Consider the following 13,269-nt stretch of genomic DNA (forward strand, 5'->3'; position numbering starts at 1 on the left):
AAAAGCTCTATGGATGGGGATAGCGACCCATAATTCACCATTTGAAGTAGTCTATATTTTCTTGAACATGATTGAATATTAGAGCAACCTGTGTTAACCAACATGCAATGATAGTCTTGTAGGTAATTAGGTGGCTTTCTAATGCAGTGAATTTTCTAGGACCCTGAACATGATGGGATGAACTAGGTTGAGATGCATGAAGATGAGAAGTTAGTGTACGTGAAACTGATGTACTATGAGATGTATTTGTGGGCTCATGATGTGTATGTTAAGATATTAAGTCATGTAATTGTGGCGGATGTGATGTATAGGAAGGTAATCGGGACGAATGATATTGCAAATTCAATGAATTATCAACAAAAGGATCAATGTCATCAAAATGATAAGTAACGCTATGCATGGGAGCAAACTTAGATTGACTTTCTTTAAGAAATGTCTGAGTGGATTTATATGAAAAACAATGATCCTAAAATTCTACATTTATGGACAAATATGTTTTTCTAGTGTGAATCTCAAATAGAACATACCCTTTAGTGCCAATTTGATAATCAAGAAATACACTTTTTAGTGTCCTTAAGTCAAATTTTTTTCTTCTTTATGAAACCAAAAATTTTAAGATGATTTATGTCAGTATTCTTATTAAATAAAACTGCAAAGAGAGTTTGGTTTTTTAAAATTAGACTTGGTAATCTATTTATTAAACGTACAGTTTGATCAATGGCATAATTTTAAAAACACTTTGGTAAACCAAATTGAAAAAATAATCCCTTGCAATATTTAATATGTGTTGATATTTTCTCTCAATAATACCATTTTTTTGGGACATTTTAAGACAAGAAGTTTGATTAATGATGTCATGTGAATTGTAAAAAGTGATTTTAAACTCAGGATCATTATCCGAGTGAATGGTCTTAACTTGAGTTTGAAATTGAGTTTTAAGCTAGGTTATAAAATTCTATTCCTCCTTTCCACAACACCATTTTGTTGTGGTGTTCTAGAACATGAGAAGTTGTGTATATGTCATATTTATTACAAAAAGATTCAAAATGTTACTTTTCAAATTCTTTATGATGATCAGTTCGAATTGAGACAATTTTTAAATTCTTTTCATTTTGAATCTTCTTGTTGAATTTTTCAGAAACAGAAAATGCTTCATGCTTATGAGCTAATAAGAACACTCAACCAATCTAGTGTAGTCATCCACAATAATCATTCCATAACTTTTTTCTCCAAGACTTTGAGTTCTAGTTGGTCCAAACAGGTCAAGATACAACAATTCCAATAGTTTTTTAATAGAAACATCTTCCATGGGTTTGAAAGGAATTTTTTTTATTACTCATTTGACAAGCATCACAAGTGATGTCTTTATCAAACTTAATGTTAGAAAGACCTCTTACTAAGCCTCTTTTAACAAGCTTAGAGATTTGGAACATGCTAACATATCCTAATCTCTTATGCCACATCTATTTTTCAGATTTCATTGAAAAAAAAGTTATATTTTGAACCTTAAGATCATCTAGAATGAGATAATAGATATTATCACATCTTTTTGCAATAAACAAAATAGCTCCTATTTTTTCATTTATGACTCTACAATCTAATTTTCTAAAGATTACTGCATATCCAATGTCACATAATTGACTTATGCTCAATAGATCATACTTTAACCTATCTACTAGAAAGCAAGGTTCTAAAAACCGGATTAACCGGAAACCAGTCCTCTAGCCGGTCCGGTCATCCTCAAAAACCGACCTGCAAAAAATCGGTAGATCAAAAACCGGTCAAACCGATAGGTAACCGGTGAACCGGATAAACCGGACTGTTTTTTCAAGACCCAGTTCACTGTTTAACATAAAACGTCAGCATTTTACGAAGAAGAAAAAAAAAACGGAAAGCCCAAAACGACGCAACACCCTCCTCACCACTTTCTTTATAAACGAATTTTTTTGGTGACTGAATTGAAACAAACTCTAGCAGCCACCTTCTCCAGTCACCATTCACCTCACCTCACTACCAGAATCGACGCCGAATCAGAGCTTCTGTCAGCGGATCGAAGTAGCTTCCACCGTCGTGGATCGAAGCAGCTGCCAGCGGCGTCGTCGTCTTGAACTCTGAACTCTGAAGCTTCTGGCATCACAAACGTCTACTCAGCCCTGTTCTTCTCGCCGTCGTTCTAGTGCCTCCAGAAGCTTCCTTCCTCCAACAACAAGTTCACCTACAACTGCAACAACCACACCTTCAACTTCCTCATCCATAATGGCTTCATTCGGTTCCTCTTTTTTTCTCTCTAGATTTGTTTTCTCTGATTCAATTTTGTGTATATTTGTATGCATTTTTGCTCAGATGGTTTTTAGGTGAAATTCTTATTGTGTTTGAGTGATTTGAAATGCTGCATTGTCGTTTCCTCTTCTGAGTTCATTGTCACCGTCGTTCCTCCCTCGCCATGTCTCTAGTAAGCCGCTGCTTCTTTAGTTTCGATTTCTAAGATTCTGGCTTCTGAGTTGATTTTTTGTATTAGATTCTGAATTGGGATTGTGTTCTGAGTTGGGTTGTTGCTTAATGTGATTCTGAATTTAATTTATATTGTTTCACTTAGTTTTTTTGTTTCTGGATTTGGAGGTTGAGTTGTCTGTATTCTGAGTTTTTGTTGTTGAAAAGCATTGAATTTGTTGAACCTAGTTAGGGTTTGGTTAGTTATAAGAGGCTTGTTGCACAATAAGAGATTTCATCAATGTGTTATTCAATTGAATTGTATAAGAGAATTGACGTTGAATAATTAGCCTTGGCTTGATAATGTAGCCTGCAAGATCTTTAATTTTTTGCAATTTGAGTGAAAATTCTGCTTCGGTTAGTTGTTTTAAAGTCATCAATAAATTTAACTCTGACTATTATCAATGAACTTTTCATCTTCAATTTTTATTATATCTTAAATTTTATTAAAATTTTTTTATTTAAAAATTAATGAATTTAAATATTTAAAATTATATATTAATTTTTTAATAATTTTATTTAATATTTAATTAAACCGGTTGAACTCCGGTTGAACTCCGGTCGAACTATTGAACCAGTGAACCAGTCGCCTTACCGGTTCATTGACCGGTCCGGTTCTCGCAACCTTACTAGAAAGACACTACCTATATAAGTAGAAAAGTCTTTGCCAACTTTACCAATGACAATTATTTTACCATCACCATCATCTTTGAAAGTGACAAACCTCCATCATACTTGTTGAATTTGATGAAGAAGGTAGCATTTCCAGTCAATGACTTGAACATTCACTTTTAAGATATCACATGTCCTTTTTCTTCTTGGATGTAAGACAAACCTACATGTTCTTCAACTAATCTTAGGTATCAAAATCCATTTGGATCCTCTTATGTGAAATCCTTTTGGTTGTCCCATAGCATTATAATTATGAATAATTTTATACAATTTATTATCATCACCAAAAGATTTTAGAAAAATGAATCATTATTGAGGAACATGACCATTTCTATTGCATTTATAGTAATGGTTCTTATTTGTTGAATTTTGAGGCTTGCAGAAAATTTTGGTTTAGCATTCTTGAAAGAGGAAGCCTCAAATTTTTTAAAAGTTTGTTTGTAAACATAATTACTTTCTTCTTTGAATTTAAGTCCAGATTTTTTAAAACAGGATCTTTGACAAACAAATAATTTGTCAAGATTTTGTGAATCTCGAAGAAATTTTGCTAAGTTTCCAATAAGATTCTTAATTTTCTCATTTAGCCTTTCATTTTTAGCAATTAAATTAGTAAAGGCTGAGATCTAATGCTTAAGTTTGAATTTGTTTAATTTAGCTCTTAAAGCATTATTTTCTTCTTTCAAAGATTTCTCATCACAAATTTCGGTTACCTTTACCTTTTCTAATAAAAATTTATTTCCAACTTTCGATACCTCATTTTCTTTGCGCTTAACATATTTATCAGAAAGATTTTTTGAGTTCATAGTGAAATTTTTTATAATAATATAATGCAATTCATCAATGAAAAAATCAGAAAGATCTATCTTATTCATGTCCGTGTGATCAGCCATCAAGCACATTTGAGTCTCTTGATCAAAATCTTTTTCATCTTCAGAATCAATGTCATTTTTCAAGTCTTTTCATATTGCCATCAGCACCTTCTTTTTGTCCTTCTTTAATTTTTCGTCTTTCTTCAATTGAGGACAGTTGGACTTAAAGTGATCTATTTCCTTGCAGTGGTGACAAGTAAACTTGGATTGATCTTTCTTGAAATTTTTGGATGAAGTAGTTCCTTTGCCTTTAATTTTGAATTTCATTAATCTTCTCATTTTTTTGCAAAGAGCACCATTTCTTCATCTGAGATACTGTCATCAGATTCCTCTTCTTTGGCTATCATTCTTGATTTTAATGCTGCATTTTCTTTTTGTCATCTCTGTCTTGAGACATGTGAGTAGTTTCATAGGTCAACAACTTGTCTCTTAACTCATCATAGGTGATTTTTATCAACATTATTTCTTTCAAAGATGGCTATGCTTTTTACTTTCCACTTCTTAGTAAGACCCCTCAAGATTTTCCTCTATCCACTCATTGTCTTTCTTTGACACCACATCTCCATCAGCATTTTGCTTTGTTGGAATGTCAGGTCCATTGAAAATACTCTTTCAGATATTGTAGTCGATTGACTGCACGAAAATTCTCATTCTCTCTTTCCAGTATGAGTAGTTGATGTCGTTGAAGTAGGGAGGTCGATTGTTAGACTCGGTGAGTGTGTAAGCCATGATGTTAGCACCCATATTATTGGTGGTGGATCTTTATTCCTAGTTGTAAAGCTTGATTTCTTGAGACCTTGCTCTTGATACTAATTGATGGAACTGCTAGAACTTGAGAAGGGAGTTGAATCAAGTTAAATTCAGAAGTAAACTTCTTTTGCTTTATTTTTTGTGGAAGCTGATTATGCATGAGATTTTTTCTTTTTGTCTCTAAAACCAGAAACAAACAAAGAAGGGAAGAAGAGAATGATGCCAACATGTATCCTGGTTCGGTTTTCTAGTGCCATGAAACTTACATCCAGTCTCCACCACAACCATAGTAAAATTTTCACTATAATCAACCAAATTACATACACCAATACTAATGGATTACAATCCTAATTCATCTAGTATCAAATTCTAAGCTTATACTCTAGCTACCACCAAGTGCTATCCCAACTTGACAAAAGAAAATTTATTGGTTCAATCAGCCACCAAGTGTTATCCCAACTTGGCAAGGGGAACTAAACCTTAGTTCAACAAAACCAAAATTACACAGAAACTATATTGGCTTTTTCATGCATCTCTCTTACCTCTTCTCTCATGGTTTTTTCATATTTTTTTACTCACAATAACAAGCATTTTTTTCAATTACAGAAAGATAACATTAGATAGGCATATCACTAAAATTTCGAATGAAGCTCAAGGTTGAAGGAAGATGATTTTTGCTCATGTGGGAGAAATGATTCTCAAATGCCACACCCTATTCCTTACTTCAAATGATGTTGTGAGCCCAGCATTATAGAATGCAGCTTACTTTTCAAATTTTTTTCACTGCCTCTTTCAATTCCTGGTACATTCTTTCCGTTGTAGTTGTCTTCTTTGACATGCAATACTTTTTCACTCTACTCCACTATCTCTATTGTTTCAGGAGCTGCTCCACCACTTTTTCTCTCTTGCATGTTGTGTTTTACTTTTTTACTTTTTTGAATATTATTTTACTAATGTCCTTCGAGTAATATTACTTCTTTGTGTTCTTGTGCTCCTGCTATCCCATAATACTACCAAATATTTCACTTTTTTTTTTCTTCATAAATTTTTTAAACCTTTTTTTTTGTTTCAAGTTTCTCATTGTTTTTTCTGAAGTGTAATGGGCTGAAGCATTGAAGTTGTGACATTTGAAGTTGTTGAAGCAGCTTGAGTGTTGGGCTGAAATATAAAGTAATGGACCTGCATCACTGATACACATAATAAATTAAATTAGATTTTAACCAACTTGGGTTGGTTGAATGGTCAGCTCACTCGTCTACTTAAGCAAGTGTTGGGAGTTTGAACCCCGTCTACTGCATGCAGCAACTTATTAGCTGGTGTCAGACGCTTCCGTGATGGATTAATTCTTAACCTATCGAGTTGGAAATACCGTTTGGGTAAACAAAAAAAATTAAATTAAATTTTTAATCTCATCCACAAGAATATGCATCCAGGTTCATTTGTACCGTAATAAACAATTATAGTGTGAAGATATAAATTTATGCAGAAAAAATATTCATTTTAAGTCAAAAAAATTATTATCTAACAGTACTAACGATTCTGTTGACACTACACATGTATCTATTTTGAATCACAAAAACAAATACATGTATCACATTTTTCGCATACCCAATTGAACCGGACAAGCTAAGAAGCAATACGGATCTTGTATGTTGTTAGCTTCTCATATTCTTAACCTTCTTGACATGCATTTCTCAAACTAACAAAACAGATTAGAGTAACCTTCAACATAATGGCTCATGCGGAGGATTCCGAGGATGCTAGAAACCTTAGGCAGCCACTCGTCAACGCCAATCATGGCTCCTCCATGTTTGTTATATTGTGTGTCTTGGTCGTTTGTTTGGGTCCTATTCAATTTGGTTTCACGGTGATACTTTCACTCTCTACAATTATATCACACAACCACTATTTTAAATTGCCCTTCTAGTAGTCACAATATCAGATCAACTCTTCTAAATCCAAACAAATTGGTAAAGTAAAAAAATAAGAGTATAATCATTCTTAAATTAAAATTGTGATACTTACCCATGATAGAAGTTATAATTTTAATGGTAATTTTATTTACTTTATTACTTTACAAATCTTTACTCTTTCTAGGGATTTTTTCCCCCAATATGCATCGTGCTCCTTGTCGTGTAATTTTTTTTAAGAGTATATATTTAAATAGATTCTTCAAAAATTTTGTATTGGACGTTTTTGTTCAAAAAAAAAATTATTACGTTGAGATTCTTGAACTTTATAAAAAAAGGATATATAAGTTTTTTTGTCACACTTTAAAATATTAAAGTTTAGTTCAAATTAAGTGATTTAGAAAAGTACCAAATTAATGTTGTGGCCAAATCATGTGAAGCGTGACCTGGCCCGCCCGAAATTTGAATCCTTGCACAGACCATTTTTTTTCACGTTCCTTTTCATCTTGCACATGAATTTTTCTTTTTATTTATTTTATAATGATTAAAATTGTACTTCTTTTCTATTACATTGTTCACAGATAGGGTATTCCTCTCCTACACAATCTGATATGATTCGAGATCTTGACCTCTCAATTTCAAAGGTACTTTGGGCGAGTGAGTTCTAATATTGTTTTCAATAATTATTTGAAATACTTAAATCCAAAATGGGTAAGCAAGTACACATGCCATTTATTTTCTGATTTGTTGGAACAGTTTTCACTTTTTGGATCTTTATGCAACATTGGTGCAATGATAGGAGCAACGGCTAGTGGTCACATAGCAGAATACCTTGGCCGTAAAGGGGTATTATTTTTCATTATACTCCAACTTAATTTATTTTTCATTTTCTCTTTAGTTTATTATAAATATAAAGCATTCATTTTAATCTTCTATTTTATTAACTTACCTATTTTCTAACAATGAAATATTTGAATGCAAATGTTGAAAACTCTTTCTTCTTTCACTATCACTAGGTTCCTCAAAGTGGATTGAAAGTCAAATACTTTTGGTTGATAGAATCTTTTTTTCCTCTAACCATTTTAATAACTTGTTGAACATACTTATTAATATTATAGCCAAAATATTACCAATTTGATTCTTAAAGGATTATTATGTTGATAATTACTACATAAAAATTATTTTGAACAAAAAATAGTCTCAAAAAACTATTGTGATACCAAAAAGGTCACTAAAACTAAGTAGTAAAAACAGATTCTATCATTTAAGAACAATTAACTTTTAAGAACTACTCATTTGTCAATACTAATATTGGAGGTTTTAAATTAGTAGTTTCACCCAATTATATATTTTTAACTTTTACATCTTTTCTTTACTACATATTTTGTAAATGTTTCAAAAAAAAAACTGGAATAAAGTTCTATTCGAAACAACAAACACAATATCTTTAAGATTACTAACATCCAATATTACTTTTTAATTAGAAGAATGCTTGAAAATTATTAAAATTTATTATTTTTGACCATCAGTTAATGATCTGTTTAAAAGTATAAGCTAAAGTGCTTGTTTGGACATCATTAAATTGATAAAAAAAATTTAATTTTTTAGTATATTTGACAAATTTCTAATAATAAAAATAAAAGCACTAGAAAAATAAAAAAATTTTTTGAGAAGCTACAATTTACATCTTTTTTTTAAAAGATTTATTTTTCTTAAAAAAAATATTTTTCACATAATAAATAAATAAAAAATACTTTTATCTTATTTTATCCAAATAATTAATAGATAAAAAGATCTTTTTATATGAAATATGCAAACATAAAATCACTTTTACTTTTGTAAAAGATATATATTATTGAATTATTAAACTAAATAAATTGAGTTGATGACTAAAAGTAATAATAAAAAATAATAAATTTTGATGGTCTTTTAGTATTTCTCTTTAAATTAATTAATTTCAACGTTTTTTTGGTGACTAATTAATTTCAACGTTTAAAATGAGATTAACTACTTGTTTTGAAACTTTAATTGCAATTTATTGTTGGTGAATTTTAAAATTGCAGGCTCTAATAGTGGCAGCGGTCCCAAATATAATTGGATGGCTCACCATTTCAGTAGCCAATGTATGTAGTAATTACTTATAATTATGTCTGGTTTGTTGTCATGAATACTACTACAAAATCTTACATCTAACATTAACGTTTATGTTATTACTCCATATATTATATGTAGGACTCATCTCTTCTATTTATAGGAAGATTGTTGACAGGGTTTGGTGTCGGAATAATATCTTATGTGGTAATTTCACTTTCTAGTACTTCATTTATACATATCAACAATATCTAACTAGTTTAAGTGACGGAAAAACTTATTTTTCTTAAAGTTATTCCACACAATTTTAAAAAATAGTTGGAATGGCAAAATAACCTATTTCTTAGCTAACAAGTTTTAGGTTCAAGTGTTGAAAATAACACAAAAGTATTTCTTATGCCTTATATACAATGAAGAATATTTTAGGGGGGGAAAAAATAAACACCAGTCCTTTTTATTATATTTCCGTTATATATATTATAGAAGTATAGAAGTATAGATTATGTTTAAAGATCATTATAGAAAAACGACCTTACTCTATTTAATTTTCGCCTTCTAGTTTTTCTTTTCTTTGCGCTTTAAACCCTTTCAATATATATAGAAAAAACAATAACGTTAAATATACCTTCCAAATTTATAATGAGAGTTATTTGAATTTTGAACTCATTCTCATTGCTTATAACTGTTATTAAGAATTGAATAAAGTATTGTTTTTGTTCCTAATGTTTGGAGTAAGTTCTATTTGTGTTCTTAACGTTTAAATCGTTCTATTTGTATTTTTAACGTTTATAAAAGTGATTCAATGTTATCCTGCCGTCAATTAACTTCATGAGCTTTAGTTGAAGTTCTGAAAATCTCTTCTTGAAATTAGAATAATACAAATGTCTGAGACAGAACTGATGATCCACTCCGGATAATAGTTCGTCAAAAATTAAAATTAATCCCTACAATATTTACATAATTCACCTTTTTAGCGACATAATTGAACCTGAACACAAATAGTAGATACAATATTAAAATAGAACACATCCAACTGAAACTTAATTGAGAATGAATACATTCAAGTGAGAATAATTGAAAAATACAATCTCATCTATTAATATAATTGACGGCAGAATAACATTAAATTACTTTTATAAACGTTAAAGATACAAATAAAACGATTTAAATGTTAAGGACACAAATAAAACTTACCCAAATAATTAGAAACAAAAATAATATTTTACACTTAAGAATTTTTTTATAAACACTCCAAACTATAATCAACCTCGCTCAAACTACCAACTGAATGAATGAAAATTGTATTATATATAGCTATGAAATATTGTAATTATCTATTATTCCTAAAATGACACCAATGTAAGCTTAAAATAATTTGGGAAATAGTATATGAAAATTCAATATAGTTGTGATTTTTCTAGAACTTTGAAGTCAGGGAAATAAAAATTCATGTTCAATATTATTGTGAAGTAAGTTCTATATGCATGAATAATAATTTGATTTATTCAATTAGCTTAGGTGGCAAATTAATTAGCTTTCCTTTCAAGTGTCTTTTTTTGTGGCCATACAATAATACGATAAGATATACCTTTTGCTATTCTCTCATAATGCTCTTTAATTCATTTTTTCATCATAATAATTTTCTTAATATACATATAGGTGCCCGTTTACATAGCAGAAGTATCACCTCGAGATATGAGAGGTAGTCTTGGATCAGTGAACCAAGTTAGTGTTGTTATTACTTAACATCTTTAATTTACATGTGTTATTTGTTTTTTCAATTTTCTATATATACACATCAACTAACATGTAAAGTTATTTCACTATTTTTTTTAGCTCACAATCACCATTGGAATCATGTTGGCTTATTTGGCTGCACTTTTTGTTAAATGGAGAATGCTAGCAATTTTAGGTAAAGTCTTAACTACATCTATCTCATAGTTTTTCTCTTAACAATTCAAAACTTTTGCCTCAATATATACATACATAACTGCCATTTAAAAGATAATTATAGTTTAGAAGCCTGATGAATTAAAATAAATTTATAATTAGATACTAAAATATGTTTTGGTTTCTTTATAGGAGTTATTCCTTGTGCAATGTTAATACCAGGACTATTTTTCATTCCAGAATCCCCAAGATGGTTGGTATGTATCATAATATCAATAACGTGCTTTTTAAATGTGCTATTTTATATGATTCATTTTATTTTTTATTTTGTTTAGGCTGAAATGGGGATGATAGCAAAATTCGAAACTTCCTTACAAGCTTTACGAGGACCCAACACCGATATAACATTGGAAGCCCAAGAAATACAAGTATTTCATTTTATCGATATATATATGTTATATAATCATAACAAGTTCTAGCTAGGTTTGGATTTCTAAATAAATGGTTCATGTTATTGAGTTCAAGAAGAAAGAGTAGCAATTAACTAGTAAAAAGGCATAACTAACCTTGGTAGAGGGTCTATTCATAGTGGCAAAGCAAATTTTAGTTTTATAGCCATAGCGTCAACAATTTGTAAATACTTATTTTTATTTATAATCATAGCAAGTTCTAATTAGGTTTGAATTTCCACTTTGCATAACAAAAAAAAAAACAAGAAGAATAAACATTTGATCAACATGTCGATTATTATGTAGCTAATAGTAGTTTATGTTCTCTATTTTAAATTTAAAGATATCAAACATTGATTTACATGCTGAAATTTTAAATTTAGTAAATAAGAATTTTTCACTTACCTAATTCTATTTGAATAATGGTACACGACTGAATTTTTTGTTAACCAAATCTAATCAAGTTGGTTTAACATAATAAAAATTAGTTATAATTAATATTATTTGAAGTCCTATTATTTAATTTGATTGGAGTTGCTTCATAAAAAAATTTAGATGTATAGCATTACTCAATATATTTATCATTGCATTTGGTAGTTCATGAAATTTTACCATCTACATAAACTTTTAATTAGGGGTGAGCACGGGTAGCGGGTACTCGATTACCCGTCCGAATCCGAACCGAACCAATTAAATTGGTTCTGAAACCAACGGGTAATCGGGTCCAACCCAAACCAAACCGATGACTTTTGTTAGTAATTGGTTCGGGTATCAGTTTTGGGGGTGCGTATTAGTCTCTCTAATAATCACCCGTTACTTGATTTGGAAATGAAATCAACTTAAGCTGCTTTACTGCCCGGGATTTACGTTTATTACGTATACTTTAGTTTATATTCGATACGGTATAATTAGGGGTGAGTACGGGTATCCGATTATTCGAATCCGAACCGAACTAATTAAATTGGTTCTGAAACTAATGGGTAATCGGGTTCAATTCAAACTAAATCGATAGTCTTTATTAGTGACTGATTCGGATATCGGTTTTGGGGTGCGGAACCCGAACCAACCCGCGAACCCGATCATATATTAATTAAATAAAAAAATAAAAAATATATATGGCTTTTTTATTAGACAATGATTATTCATTATTAATATGTTTGGATTTTAATGAGTTTAGTTTTTAATGTATTTGGTGTTTAACATATTTGAATTATTTCTATTGATGTTACATGTTTATTGTACTTGTTGAATTTTTAAGATAAAAATTTGGTTTTTTTTTATGAATTTCAAAGTCATCGGGTACCCAATTACCCGAACCGAACCAATCCATTCTTAATCGGTTTGGTTTGGTTCGGATACATGTACAAAAAAATACAAATTCGAACCAAACCGAACCAATTACATTTTGATCGGTTCGATTCTAATTTTACCATAAACCCAAACCAAACCGACCCGTGCTCACTCCTACTTTTAATGTCCAAAAGCATTCAATTTCTCTATCTCTTTGTTATAGATATAAACATTCTCTATAGCTAGCTACTATTTGATTATATGGTTTAACAAATGTGATATATTCATAATGTAGGGTTCTTTGATGTCAAACAACAAATCAGATACTATACAATTTGCAGATTTGAAGAGGAGAAGATATTGGTTCCCTTTAGGGGTATGTTTCTCCTTTAATTAATACAATAAATTCATCTAATCATTATTTTCTCTTCTTTTTCATTATTTATTCAACTTTCATTTATTTAATTGGACACTAGTTTGAGTTAAATTCTAATTATTTCTATTAAATAATCTTGTGTATGCATCATGAAGATAGGAATTGGATTACTCGTCCTTCAACAACTTTCTGGTATCAATGGAGTTCTTTTCTATTCTAGTGAGATCTTTAATAAGGCAGGTAGGTGATCAAATAATTTTACATTAGTTTTCTTTCCGTAAGTAATAACAAATAAACCTTCAAACTAGAGAAATAAAATCTGCGAAGTTACGGACTCTTTGATGAGTTATCGTATTTGTATATTGGATACATTTTAGACATGACACTCATCGACATTCGTCTGACACGTGTGTCTTCTCTAACTGTGTTTTAATAAAAAAAAATTCTTCTCCGAATATGTTTAAATATACTTAAATACTACA

At 30.3% G+C, this 13,269-nt stretch overlaps 1 protein-coding gene across 1 annotated transcript in view; it reads left to right on the top strand.

The window, feature by feature from the left end:
* The window catches only part of LOC107646887 (sugar transporter ERD6-like 6), a 12,854-nt gene continuing 5,934 nt past the window's right edge, over positions 6,350-13,269 (top strand). Inside the window, exons 1-11 of the mRNA XM_016351030.2 lie at positions 6,350-6,648; positions 7,273-7,335; positions 7,448-7,537; positions 8,755-8,814; positions 8,924-8,989; positions 10,442-10,507; positions 10,619-10,694; positions 10,865-10,929; positions 11,008-11,100; positions 12,707-12,787; positions 12,943-13,027. Of these exons, the coding sequence (XP_016206516.1) occupies positions 6,514-6,648; positions 7,273-7,335; positions 7,448-7,537; positions 8,755-8,814; positions 8,924-8,989; positions 10,442-10,507; positions 10,619-10,694; positions 10,865-10,929; positions 11,008-11,100; positions 12,707-12,787; positions 12,943-13,027 (880 nt within the window). The 5' untranslated portion in view covers positions 6,350-6,513. The remainder of the gene's footprint in view (positions 6,649-7,272; positions 7,336-7,447; positions 7,538-8,754; positions 8,815-8,923; positions 8,990-10,441; positions 10,508-10,618; positions 10,695-10,864; positions 10,930-11,007; positions 11,101-12,706; positions 12,788-12,942; positions 13,028-13,269) is intronic.

This window comes from Arachis ipaensis, chromosome B01 (assembly GCF_000816755.2).
Source record: "Arachis ipaensis cultivar K30076 chromosome B01, Araip1.1, whole genome shotgun sequence".
Classification (NCBI taxonomy): domain Eukaryota; kingdom Viridiplantae; phylum Streptophyta; class Magnoliopsida; order Fabales; family Fabaceae; genus Arachis; species Arachis ipaensis.